At 39.0% G+C, this 14,765-nt stretch overlaps 1 protein-coding gene across 2 annotated transcripts in view; it reads left to right on the top strand.

Annotated features, from left to right (window-relative positions):
• The first annotated feature begins 583 nt into the window (after positions 1-583).
• The window catches only part of A1CF (APOBEC1 complementation factor), a 49,822-nt gene continuing 35,640 nt past the window's right edge, over positions 584-14,765 (top strand). For both annotated transcript variants that reach the window (XM_081955695.1, XM_081955694.1), the window contains exons 1-2: positions 584-723; positions 13,931-14,074. In XM_081955695.1, the coding sequence (XP_081811821.1) occupies positions 13,976-14,074 (99 nt within the window). In that variant the 5' untranslated portion in view covers positions 584-723; positions 13,931-13,975. The remainder of the gene's footprint in view (positions 724-13,930; positions 14,075-14,765) is intronic.

The following is a 14,765-nucleotide window of genomic DNA, read 5'->3' as shown; positions in this document are numbered from 1 at the left end:
TGATCTGCTGATCATTGGAGAATTGCTGGATTTTTTTCTTATGCAAAAGTTGATTCGCTAGACTGTGTATAGAGTATAGAATTTACAGTGAAAAATTTTATACTGGTGTAAAAATATTTTTGGTTATAACTAGATTAATTTTTCTTTTGAAATGATGTACTTCTGTTTATATTTCAGTTCCTTATCTGCCAACACTGGCAAATGCCTCCTCACCATATGCCAATATATGCCTTACTCCAAATTGTTACCTAGGATAAAATTGAGTTTACAAAGTAGACATTATAAAGATCTAGCCGCAGAGGTTTTCCTGAAACTCTGAAGATAGTCTGCAGGGAGCTATTCTACTGATAAGATAAAATTAGGTTGGAGTAAAGTTCTGTACCTGAACATTTTCCCAGGTAATCTAGCTGACCAATTTTAAAATAATATTCTTCTCACCTCATAGACATTTATTCAGGTCCACTATTGACTTGGGACTTGTGGATTTTGTAAACAGATTTTGTAGACAATGAGCAGCAGTGACCTAGCTATCTGGTCAAAGGGCTGCACAGAGCAGAGAGATAGGCCAGTTAAAGTTTAACTTATAGAACTGTAAACCAACTAGGGGGTTTGCTGAACCTTTGGAGCTTGGTATAATGATTAGAGAATAACCAGAGTGACACGTTGCAAGTTCGACATAATCAAGGAGAACTTTTCCAGGTGGTGGTCTCTGAAATTGCTCAGGTATGATGTATGCAATTTTCCACCATAGACGGGGATGGTCAGTATATAGCATTTGAGTTGATCAATGGGTTGTGCTGTCTGTTACTAGAATCTGTAAAGAAGATTTTAATATTAGTGTTTTCTGAACTAAAAAGCTTTCAAATGTCAAAATCCAATTTTTGGAGTCTGTAGCTCCTAAGATTATTATCAGCCACAACTGAAATGGGAATTTCCCCATGTATTGTTCTGTAAAGTTAGTATCACAGGCAATTCAATGTTGTTTTCCCTCATTTTCAAGGAGGGTAGTTGCTGAGAGAGTCATGGGATTCAGTTAGTAGATAGCTACCTTTTTGCTATTTAACTGGTTGGATTGTTGCATTTCTACCTTTCTATCAGCAGAAAGAAACATTTATGACAGGTTTATGCAAACAGAAATGAAACAACCAGCAAACAATATATTGCTTTCATTTATTTAAAACAGGCTTTTAAAAAGAAAAGTTCTAGTTGTTCCCATTCTAACAATTAATTTTAGATTTGCTGAAGCACAGCTTGCTGTGGCTAATCATTATATGTGTCTTCATTTGTCCTTTACAAAACAGCTTTTCATTTCAATACATATGTTTTCAAATAGAAGCTCATCTGTTTATTTAAAGTTTAGGTTTAGATCGTTTTGCACGGATAGATTTTTTGAAAGGGGGGGGATCGACAGAGGTGTTTTCAGATTTTGAAATACTTAGCTAAGTGTCACTGAACGGTAATAACAATGAGATAGAAAGAGTGCACATTAAATAATTTACATGTCGGTATTTAATGTAAAGTAGTTCAATCGCAGCCAATGTATCTGTACTGATGTTCTCCTCCTTCATTTTTAAAATATAAAATTTTGTATGTGAGAAAATGGAAGATAGTAAACTTTGTAGGTTGCCTCCCTATCCTTGTTCTTAACACTGTCCACATAGAACTTTCCTCTATTCATGGAGCTTCTCCACCCAATATACTGTACAACCCAATTTTCCAGGGTTCTCAATGGCACAATAGACAGCAGGGTCCTCACTGTGCACAGTTACACCCAAACTGAGGTAGCCTATTCGTCGTGTGTTGTTTCTATGTAAGATAATACTCTTCCAAAATATGAATGCTTCATATTCCTGGGAGAATTATAGCAGGCAGATCATGGCAATGCACCATAAATTCATGTCATTGTTCAGCCAAAGCCATTTATTGTCTAAATAAATCATAAGGGTGTTTTCCACCAAATGAGAAAAAGTCACTTTTTGACAATGGTATTATCCTGTTTATGTTTGAAGGTAAGGATTAAAAGGCAATAAAATATTTACGCAATGTAGGCAGCACCATTGTAATAATAATTGCACGTACTTCAGTGGTCAGTTGCCAATTTTTTTACAACCAATTCGGGTGCGCTTGGGCGCTCATGCGCGCAATGCTTCTGTGCATGCGCAGAAGCGTTGGGGTGGGTGGGTGGAGCCTCCCACTGCCACCACTACCAGTTCTCCCGATCCGGGCTGAACCGAGTGCAACCCACCTCTGAAGTACTTGCTATATATTTGTATGTGAGAATGTGGTGAAAGAATTCATATATTTTGTATTAACGTTGCTTTATATACTATGAATTGTTTCTTGTCTCACCTACATTACATTATAATATTACCGTCAAACTCATTTACCATGTCATGCTTAGCCCTTTAAAAAAAACAGCTATTGGTTGTTGCTTTGAGTTCATTTTTTAAAATTTGATATTTTGGCCCTTTTGAAAAGAACATCGCATGAAAATCAAAGTGCCTGGAACTGTAAACTGTAGTATTTTTTGCTCTTCATTCAGTAGTTCCATGTTGTTTTCAAATGCAGGGCTTTTACCATTGAAATATGGCTTTGTTTTAGGTGTCTCTGGTAACGCAGTGTTTTCCATTGAGTTGCTCTATTGATCCGCAAAAGACAAACATCATTTTTTTCTTATCTTCATGTAAACAGTAACTAAGCTTCAAGAGAGTGCTGCTAACAGGCAACCCCAGAAGGCAAGGCACAGATGGTGGGAAAGTAATCCAGTCGCAACCTGCCTTTCCATCAGATTAAGAAATTCCAGGTTTTTTGTTCTTTGCAATGAAGAGGAAGACAAATGTGTCAGCAAAGATGGCAGTGGGATGTCGGAGGGGAGGGAGGGGTGAAGATAGACTTACTTAGTGTATGAAAGTGAATTTTGTAAACACTCTCAACAAAGTGGTGGAAAGTAGCTAGAAGTAGCAATCAGAATTAGACTGTGTTGTTAACCAGCTCCATGCTCCTAGGCAAGAATTTCAGGGATCAGGATGTTAGAGTAAATAAAATATATATTTAAATATTTCCTATTATTGTATTTATTTATTTATTTAGCATATGGGTCCTATTATTGCACAATATCACAGCATAATTGTTTTTACAAGAAAATAACAATAAGAAAACTCTGTTATGTTCACAATTACTTTAACAATGTCCTTAAAAAACCTCTTCCTGTTACTGTCAACTAAAATCTACCCACTGCCCATCAGAAGGAACTACTGGTAGTTTTCAACTTGTAATCAAAATGGAGCAGTCATAAGCCATGATGGTTGTAAAACAGGTTATTACATGGCCAACCTGATATTATTATTGTCAAGTTTCCAACAGATGCGAGTTGACAATTATTTCTTTTTGTGGTGGCCATTAAGCAAACCCCATTGTTCACTATGAGGCCTTTTTTTTTTGCCAAAAACCAAAAGTAAGCACTAGTTTTAGTGCTTAAAATGTTGTAAATTGCTGAGCACCCAAAATGCAGTCAAGTGACCATGGGGGACAGCTATCTGAACTTTGGAACCAGGTCATAAGTACCTTTTGGGGTCCATTGTAACTTCAAGTGGTTTCCAAGCAATCAAAAGTTAAGTTCAGAACAAATTGAATATCTGAATAACACAGAATTTAAGAGGCATCATTTTCAAATTTTTATTTTGGACGGTGTTTCATATTGGTATATAACACTGTGCTCAACAGAGTGGTGGCTATAGATCAAAAAGGCTGTCTGTTTGCAGTCTTGAAATTTACTTTAGACTTTATATGGAAGGGAGAAGATATCTAAGCTTCGTAGAGAAAGGGCAAGATAAAAATAAGCAAATAAGCAACATAAACAACTATATCCCATTCTCTTTAAGTCAAGAATTCAAGAACTGCGTGAAACAGTCCTCCACAAAAGAACATATCATATTGTGAAAGCCATACATTAAATAGCACTTAATGTTTAAATAATTAATCCGTAAGGTAAAGTTAAAGGCTCTCCCGCACATGCGTACTAGTCGCTTCTGGCTCTAGAGCGCGGTGCTCATCTCCATTTCAAAGCCAAAGAGCCAGCGCTCTCCGAAGATGTCTCTGTGGTCATGTGGCTGGCATGACCGAGTCCCTTCGGGGAGAGGGGGCGGTCTAGAAATCAAATCAAATAAATAAATAATAATGACTAAACACCGAAAGCACACAGAACGCTGTTACCTTCCCACCAAAGGTGACTCCTATTTTTCTACTTGCATTTTTACGTGCTTTCGAACAGCTTGGCAGAAGCTGGGACAAGTAATGAGAGCTCACTCTGTTACGCGGCACTAGGGATTTGAACTGCTGAACTGCTGACCTTTCTGATCGACAAGCTCAGCATCTTAGCCACCATGTCCCTTTTAATCTGTACTCCTCCTTTTACTATTTTTACAAATAACTCAGGGTGATGAACATATCCAACACATCTCCCTCCTATTTTCTGCATAGCAACAACCCTGTGAGGTGAGTTCCTGACCCAGCTGCATGCATGGCTAAGTTGGGACTGGCACTCACAGTATTTTTCCGGCCTGGTGCCTTAACCAATACACCAAACTGGCTCTCAAATATATATTAAAATAATGTATATAGAAGAACTAATTAAATCTGGCAACATAGACTTTGAAGGATTTCTTTCCTTCAAGTAGTGTGCCAAGATTGGAGCCCTTCAAAGCGAGCCAAGATTGGAGTCCTATATAGAAATATACAGCATGAAAAATTAGCCTTACTCTCTATTTCAGTATTTCTCAGCCTCTGCAGCTTTAAGATATATGGACTTCAACTCCCAGAATTCCCCAAACAGCAAATCCCCAGAGTTGGCACTCACACATCTTAAAGCTGTCAAAATTGGGAAATACTACTCTCTTTGAAAAGACAGTTTTTGTAAGATGTTGAGTGGTTGTTTGTTCATTAAAAAGGCTCCCGCTATTGGATTTAGGGAAATTATTCTTCAGAGGATTGAAGAGAGTCTGTAAGGCGCCTCTTTCTCTTGCTGATCCAAAAATGCTAAATTTGCAATGTCATTCAGACTTATTGCTCAAGATTATCTGATTTCCCACTGCTGCTTAAAACATGTTCATTTTTAGCAAATGAAATTGAATGGCTTTCTAGAGACTGTTTCTATTCTATTTCTTTTTTTTAAAAAAAAACCTCTTGTTTTCTATAAAGTGTTTATGTCTACATCAAAACTATATTTGAAAGGAAGATTTAAAAGTCTAGATTAGTGGTAGTCCACCTGGTCCCTACCGCCCACTAGTGGGCATTCCAGCTTTCATGGTGGGCGGTAGGGGTTTGCTGTAACTCTGTTTTATAAATTTTATAAAGTAAAGTTACTTCCCTACTTTATAAATCACCATTACTATGGAACCGGTGGGCGGTTAGAAAATTTTACTACTAACAGAGATACAAAAGTGGGCGGAAGGTATAAAAAGGTTGACTACCCCTGGTCTAGATCAAAAGACCTATGCTTTGAAACTGCTTTTTGATTGGGAATGGAAATAAGATGCAAACTTAACTGACCAATATAGTTATTTTCTTTTTGAAATGGTACTGATAGTTCCATGCCATAATAGAATTAAGAAATAAGATCTCTGCAGTATTCTGATAGCAGATAATACTTATTATGAACTGAGATCCCTCTCCACACGTTAGAAGCAAAGATACTTTCCCCCTACAGTCTTCTACAATCTTACAGTAAGGATATAATCCTATAGCCTATTAGATTGTCTCCAAAAATGTGCAGGTTTTGTGGGACTGCCATTTGATTCCTTGCAATGTTCAGAAGCCCTTCCAGAAATGTCCACCAACAGAGGTGAGCCTTCCATGTGTAGAATTGGAAAGATCTTCACTGATCTACTTTCAGAAAGGTTCTCAAAATTATACTTGATGGTATGGACAAATAGTTTTGCCTACAATAGTCTCATCTGCTTGTCCCAAAGGTGCTTTTTTCAAAAGGCAACTGGATTTTGTATTTCCTTGAAGATATTTTGCTTCTCATCCAAGAAGCTTCTTCAGTTTTGACTAAATGGTGAAGGATGGAAAGATTCATATTCCTTACAGTCATCTAGTCTTGGATGAGAAGCAAAATGCCTTCAAGGAAAAACAAAGTCCAGTTGAAAAAGCACCTGGGGGACAACCATAACCTGGATACTGAGAACCTTCATAAACGTTTCGTCTGCTTCATTGAAGTTTACAACATGACCTAGTTTGCATATATGAACAATGAAATTTCTAGTTAGAGCTCGGAAATGTAGGTAGTTCTTGTTTAGTAACCACAATTGAGGCCAGCAACAGTGAAACTGTGACTGCATTTATGATCTTGCTTCAGTTTTTCTTTGCTGTAGAGATCTATAAAGATAATCAACATGAGGATTAGTCATAAAGTTATTTCATCACCATCATAACTGCAAATGATCCCTAAATAAAAACTCCCTATATTCCAGCCCTGCTGCTAGAAATAATGCCAAAATGGAGCAGGTGATTTCAGGGAATGGAATAGAATAGGATGGAATAGAATAGAATAGAATAGAATAGAATAGAATAGAATAGAATAGAATAGAATAGAATAGAATAGAATAGAATAACAGAGTTAGAAGGGACCTTGCAGGTTCTCTAATCCAACCCCCTGCTTAGGAAGGAAACCTTATAGCATTTCAGACAAATGGTTATCCAATCTCTTTTTAAAACTTCCAGCGTTGCAGCATTTACAACTTCTGGAGGCAAATTGTTCCACTGGTTAATTGTTCTAACTGTCAGGAAATTTCTCCTTAGTTCTTGCTTGATCCTCTCCTTGATTTGTTTCCACCCATTGCTTCTCGTTCTGCCCTCAGGTGCTTTGGAGAATAGCTTGACTCCCTCTTCTTTGTGGCAGCCCCTGAGATATCGGGACACTGCTATCATGTCTCCCCTAGTCCTTCTTTTCATCAACTTAGACATATCCAATTCCATCAATTGTCCTTTATATGTTTTGAAAGACAAGTTGAAAAAACAATTATGAAATGAGAATTTCCTTCCTGCAGAATCACACCAGAGGTGGGTTGCTCCGAGTTCAGCCCGGATCGGGTGAACTGATAGTAACCCTGGCGGGAGGCTCTGGCTACCCATCCGGACATTTCTACACATGCACAGAAGTGTCGTGTGCGCACAAGCGAACCAGTAGTAAAAGAAAAAAGAAAACCACCACTGAATCACACATACAGTGATTCTGCTAGAATGCAAAGCCTACCACTATTTTTCTGCCAGTTCTCTCAGCTCTGCCTTGTTTAGTTTTGTGGGGGGAGGAAGGTGCAGAGAAACCTGTGTCAAAAAACCCACCATGGAGCAGAAAGCAAAGTTCATTGATTACTCATTATCAAACATGAGGCTCAACTATATAATTTGGTTCAGGAATCAAGTCAGCCATTTGGAAACTGACTGAATTCAGCTTGATTAGGAAGAGCAAGTTTTCTAGTGAACGTATATCTCAATTTGGAATACGTGCAAGCAAATCGGTGCCTATTTTTAAAATTTGTGCAGATAACCAATTATTAATCCTCCCAATGATGAAATAAATAAGCACAGTGGTTCTGGTCTATTTTTTTTTTTTATTAAACATTTCTCCCATTTAAAGGAATTACTGACACCTACCTTGCAGCATTAGTATATAAAATTTGTAAGCACCTCATCTATAGATTCAAATTAATCAAAGCAAGACGGACTTGTGAAAGAATAAAAATCTAGGTTTCGGGTGTTTAAAGATAAATGTGTATATTTTAATGGACACTGGTTATAAAAATGGCATGCAGATTAAAAATGATTAAGAAGATGGCCTCAGAAAAATAACTTGAGAATTCTGAGACAAATATTATCGGGACAGTCGTTCACTTCTCCCTCTTTCTCCACTTGGCAATTTAGAGGAAAGTGATGGACATCATAATATCCTTTTAGACCAGAAACCTAAAAATAAAAACCAGTGGTTGGGCGGCTTCCTTTAATGAATGGCAGACAGGTGCTCTGCTCAGGTGAGGCTGAATGCAATGCTGAACAGGTGCGAAATGCAATGGTGAGCCACCTGTGAAGCCAAATATAACACTTTCCAAAGTAAATACAACAGTGAATATTTTAAAAAGGGGGTTCATCAGGTTGGAAATCCATTCACTACTTATAGTACCTTCTACACATTCTACGCTTTGAGAAATGCCACGATGCCCTTTTGCAGCATTTTCAAACCAGTGTGCTAATCAATAAATCAAAAGAGGCTTCCCCCCCCCTCCCCGCTTTCTGAATAAGAGCGCAGTTGGAAAACAAAGCTTTTATGGCCAAGGTTGGAGAAGGGGTGAAAACTACATTCAGAAGTCGTAATTCGCAAAAGCAGGTAAAAGTTACATCATATCTGAAAAGTCAACTGCCAGGTTTTTTGTGTTCCAAGGCAAGAAGTACAAGAAGGCTGCAGGACGGTAATCTTTATTTAAAAGGAACAGTAACTGACTACAACCGAGATACACAATCCCTGGCTGACAGCAATTTATACAACGCCATCAGTCGGGGCACCAATAGGGTAACCAGGATTCTCCCGCCGGATGTATGGGCCAATGAAAGAAGGTCTACACAGCGCCACCTACTGGTGGACTGGCTCGGTACACAACAAGGTTGATGACAGGGAAGGGACAGTACAAACTATGGGCAGCATTGTATAAAGCCTATATTAGACTCTGTAGACTTGCAGTTACTATCGTGCGCACGCTAGGAAACATTTTGCAATACAACTGGAAAAAGAAACTGATGTTTAAGAAGGGATTAGGCAGCCATTTGTCCAGGATGGTATAGTGCCTATGGCACCCATCTCACAGGTGGCACACAGAGTCCTCTCTGCAGGCACAAAAGCTGTCACCTCAGCTCAGCTCCTCTGCGCATGCATGCGCACCTCCCGTTGGCCAGCTAATTTTTGGATCTCTGCAGTGCATGCGCAGGGTGGATGTGGGAAATGCTCACGCATGTGCAGAGGCAGGGGGAGGATGGGGGGTTGTGCCCAAAATGGGGTGCAGGGGAGGTCATGTGCACAGGGGCAGGGGGAGCATGGGGGGCTCATGTATGCTATTGCACATGTGGGCGTGCACTTTCAGCACGCAACGACAAAAAGCCATCACTGGTATAGTGTCTCCTGCTTGAACAGAGGGTTAGATTAGAACAGCACTCTTCAACCTCTTGGGCACCAGGGACCAGTTCCGTGGAGAGACGTTTTTCCACAGACCAGAGGTGACGTGGTTTTGTGTGCTGCCTGAATCCGGTGGATGGAGCTTCAGTTGTTTGCGTGGACTGGTTTCTGGCATGCCGTGGACCAGTCCACAGATTGCAGGTTGGGGACCTGTGGACTAGAAGAGTTCCAAGGTCCCTTCCAACTCTGTTGTTCTGTTATTCATAAAGCATGAATCAACTTCTGCGGAAAAAATACTGTTTTGTTGATCACTGAAAAATCAAGACCTCAATAAAAAGAATATTTAGTCCATACTATCAAGAACCATGGTGGTGCAGTGGTTAGAATGCAGCATTGCAGGCTAATTCTGCCGACTGCCAGCAGCTCCATTCTCACCAGCTCAAGCTTGACTCGGCCTCCCATCCTTCGGAGGTCAGTAAAATGAGGGTCCCGATTGTTGGGGGAAAATATGCTGACTCTGTAAACCACTCAGAGAGGGGTTGTAAAGCACTATGAAGTAGTGTTGCAGTATTGCAGGCACAAAGATAGCCAGGGAAGTGATTGAAGTCCAAGAAACGGACCCTTTGTCAGTTAACAGGAGTGGTGAATTACCACCAGTTTATCAAATACTTTGGAGCTAGTGGTTGGCCACACAAGGAAACAACAGCCAATCACCAGCCATCAACACACCCATCAGCCAATAGGAAGGCACCACATAAACACAACTCACAGAACAGCCCAAATCACATATTCCAGTAGAGAAATTCCCTGAGGATGGACTCCAATCTGAAAGCTTGGAAGAGTACATTTCTGGTCCTGGTAACTGATCCAAATTCAATTTTGCAATAAAAATATTGCCTTTCTGTTTGGAAATAGATGAAGGGAGTGGTCCTCACGAGAGTTTTCAAGCTGAGGAAAGAGATTTTTTTTAAATATTACAGCAATGAGGCAAATAAAGACATTCTATGCTTTCAAGTGGCTTGATCAAATCTCATTCCCTAGTGATATATTCAGTGCTCTGAGTAGCTTCTACTTTCCGTTTGGGTTTATAGTACCACACTTTTTTATGCAGTACGAGATTTCAGCATTTTTCTTCAGCAGTATGAATTATTACAGAAGTGGTTTATCCAACAATGATTTGATTTCCCCCCCTCTCCATTCATGACGATTTCTTTCAGTATTATTCGGAAAATATCAATTAACTTTTATTTAATGTTTGTTAAAAGATTCAAAATCCACCGACGTGCTGTGGAAGATTATTAAGGAATACGGGTTATTAGGAATATTAGATAATGTTAGAATATTAGATAAAGAATGGAGAATATTAAGAAAGGAATGCTTTTGAATCCATTCATCAGTGGCTCTCAAGCTGAATCCTTTGATCTTCCCACTCATAATATGATACTGTATGCTTGATAATTTAGCCTTGGACAGAATTCTGAAAGTCATCTTCAATAAGAAATCCCTTCTAAATTTCTGGCTTTGCATACATGTTGAATAACTAGGATTTTTCAACACTGCTGTCAGGTGCCTAGTGCCAATTCTTCTTTTTCTTTTTTCTTACTTTATATCAGTTTGTTTTCATTTTTATCTTGTTTAAACTTTGTAATAATATTATGTACAAAAAAGACAAATATCAATCTCTTGATCTGAGCTAGGAACATCTCTTTGGCTGATATGAAATATTTACTACTTGAAGATTTTTACTAAAGAGCATTTTTGACCAATAATTTTGTGCTAAGAACTATTTTTATAACCTGGCGTGGAGTAGATCAAAATGTTCAAGTACTAAATAAGTATTTGGATGATGATGATTGATGATGATGGTGATGATGATGATGATGAGCCATAAAGGCAGCATCAACTCTTATCAACCCCACAGAAACATCTTGAAGATGATCCTTCAGGTCCAACAACTGGTTATTCCTTTCTTCTCTTTCTTTCATCATTCCCAGCCTTGTTGCTTTCTCTAGAGAGCTAGGTCATCTCATAACATCTGAGTTAGATTATCTAAACTATGATAATTTGATTCTGGTCCTTTGTAAGTCATCTGGCTTAATTTATTGAATGTATCTGTTAGTTTGTTTTCTTGGCTGTCTGTGGTATTCTCAGGAGTCGTCTTCAGCACCAAAGTTCAAAAGTTTCCATATACTTTGTTAGCCTGCTTCTTCAAAGACCAACTTTCACTTCTGTTGATTGTAACACAAAAAACCAATAATACATTGTGTTCCTTGGCTTTTTGAAATGACATTTCTCCTTCCATGCAGGTTTCTAACCTGTTTTGTTCTGATCTAACAAGTAGTTGCTAGTGTGTGACGTTAAGGATATTGGACAATAGTTTTCATACTCTGTTAAGTCTACTACCTTTGCTATTGGTAAGTAGACTTTTCCAACCTGTTGGCCAATGTGTGACTGTCCAGCTTTGTTGGCATTTTCGAATAGAATCTGTACTTCTTCTTCTATTGCTTTCCATATTTCTGCCAATCCATGTATTCTTCCAGTTTGGTAGTGATCAGAGTGCCAATCTAACTTCATTTTCTACTCCTAGAGGTTCTTGTATTTTTGGGGTGCAACAGTTAAAAGGCCTATTTTAAAAGACCTTTAATTATTATTAATAATGTCGAGAACCTACAAAGAGTCAAATAATATTATTCATAAAAAAAGTAAATTCATGTGACACTTGCTGAACACGTAAGAAAAATGTATATAAGGAAAATATTCAATCCCCTCCCCATTTTATATATTCACTGAATTTCTGAAGATGACCTGAACTGGATGGCTGAATCTTATCCTGATATTCCTAGCAAGCGTATATTTGGTTTTTGTGTAGTGAGTTCTTCCATGGGTATTAGAATGGAAATTCTTTCTTCAGCAACAATCTAAATATTTAAAAAACAAGGTATATTTCATACATAATTTAAGGTACTTTTTAAAATATCATGTTTACATGCGTAGCAAAGTGAAATGACTTGAAATGAAGTTCCCATACATATGAAATTTCTCTGAAATCAAGCTTAACTCCTGGTATCTACATTTTGATAGATCTCATAAACCATAATTTTTCATCCTACCATAAGGGTGGATAATGATGATAATGTTTACTTTGTCAATATTCAGGCCTGCAACAGACAAAGAGGCTTGGGGTCAATAATGATCTGTGAGAATAACCTTGAGAGGTAGGGGAAGGAGCTGTCCCACAAAAGATACCTTCTTCTTCTTGTGCCATATCCATCATTGGACATTGGCAATCATGTTGTCAATCCTATTTTTATCAACAGCTGCACGAAAAAGTGCTGTTGAGTTTTGTCCAAACCAGTCCCTTAGATTTTGAAGCCATGATGTTCTTCTTTGCCTTCAATCTTTCCTTGGAGGATTAAGTGAAGTATGCTGTATTTTTCTGAATGTCACATCACATGTCCAAAATATTCAAACTTTTGCTTTTTTTATGGTTTTGGTGATTTCCCTTGGCTTTCCCAGGATACCACAAAAGGTATCATAGCCTACAAAAGAAAAAGAGGCACGGGAAGAACATCAGAAGAAACTCTTCCTAGTTTTTTGGAGAGTAAAGTAAAGGGAGGGGGAGAAGTGCTTTCAGTCTTGCAAGATTCTGTTACTGTAATTTTATGATAAAGATAGTATTCGTGGTTGGTGCTTCTTGTCTAGACTACCTTGAAGGACAAACAGGGTCTGGTTAAGTATAGTGATCCATAATATTGAAGTGGGTAAGAAACATTGGCCACAAAAGAGTGATAAGATTCACTCAGAGATGTTTGAAAATCATTTAAAGCAGGGGCGTCAAACTCGATTTCATAGAGGCCCGCATTAGGGCTGTATTTGACCTGGAGGGAGCATGGCTGGGGTGGGTGTGGCCAGCTTGATGTCACTGGTCTCAGGGGCACTTGTAGTGGCCCAAGTGCTTTGCCAGCAAAAATGGGCTCCCAAGCTCCATTTTCGGCTGCAACAGCTTCCTGCAACCCTCTGCCAGCAAAAATGGAGCTCAAGAGGATCATCTGCAGCCTTTGCAAGCTCCATTTTTGGCCGCAATGGCCTCCTGCAACACTTTGTCAATGAAAATGGAGCTTGGGAGAGCGGCGCATGGCCCTCCCGAGTTCTGCTTTCACTGGCAAAGGCACTGCAGGCAGGTCCTTTGCCTTTTCCAGGGCAGCCCCGCAGGCCAGATTTAAACAACTCGTGGGCCATATCTGGCCCCCAGGCCTTGAGTTTGACACCCTGATTTAAAGGAATAGAGGACATTTCAAATAACACAAGCTAAAGACAGGCATTGCTTCATATAAAAGCTTTATATCAAAGGTCCCCACCTCTCAGTCCATGGACCAGCACTGGAATGCGGCATGCCAGAGACTGGGCTGTGCAAACAAGTGAAGCCCCATATTCATGATGTAGGCAATATGTAAAACCACGTCCCCTCTGGTCTGCAGAAAAGCCTCTCTCCAAAGAACGAGTCCCTGATGCCCAAAGGGTGGAAGCCGCTGCTTTATACATTATTTTGGAGTGGACCATCTGAACAATTTCGTGCCTCAAAGTCCTCACAAATCTGGAATGAGAAGATTCTCAGCCTGATTCTCTGTCCTTTCTGAAGGTGTTGGATTTCCAGTTCTGTTTTCTAATTACTCTGCGTGATTCCTATACAGACCTTCCTCATTGCTGTGATGGAAATTTCCTTTACAGAACTATTTTAATTTACTTAATTTATCTTAAATTTGATTGCAGTGAGTACTCCTAATTAACCTGATTTTTTGGTGGTAATCACACACAATGGAATCAAATAAAAAATCCGGGGATGGATTGACCGGCACACAGAAAGAAGCTGCCCTACGCACTTTAATTCAGCGCACAGGATATAGTTTGATTCAGGTAGGAAATTCCCTGTCACCTAAATATAACTTTTAGGTTGCTAATTTGAAAGTAAAACAAAGAGATTGATGTCTACTCCACTTCCCAAAGGCTTTCACCAGAGGTTCTCTCCTAAGTAATATCTTTTGTTTTTTAATGAGGATCTAATGATACATAAGTTTTCCAGTGCCAGTGACTTCCATTCTGATAACCTTGCTACCAGGGATGTTTCTGTGAACTGCCAATTCACATTTTAGCCCTGCATTTGACATATCAATGTGAACTGAGGATTCAGCAGAGGGACAATTAGGTCATTGACGATTGGTCTTAGGTTTTTTCCAATCAGTTGTTCATTCTCTTACTTTCCATGCAGATTCATGGCTTTAAACTACACACACATACAAATTGAATGTGTTCTCATGCACATTTCTCCTAAATATACTGTATGCATGGACTAATATGTTTGCTTTTTACATAATATACATACAGCTTCTTCTAGTAATGAATTGCAACCTAACACAATAAGGGACAAATATATACACAGAGAGACACAAACATGCACTCTCTCACATACACACCAGAGATGGTATTCAGCAGGTTCTGACCAGTTCTGGAGAACCGCTAGTGGAGATTTTGAATAGTTTGGAGAATCGGTAAATACCACCTCTGACCAGCCCCACCCCCATCTATTCTCTGCATCACAAGTCCCAGC

Source organism: Natrix helvetica, assembly GCF_964273705.1.
Source record: "Natrix helvetica genome assembly, chromosome: 5".
NCBI lineage: Eukaryota > Metazoa > Chordata > Lepidosauria > Squamata > Natricidae > Natrix > Natrix helvetica.
The sequence above is the reverse complement of the archived record's forward strand: the minus strand, read 5'-3'. Positions and strand labels throughout refer to the sequence as shown.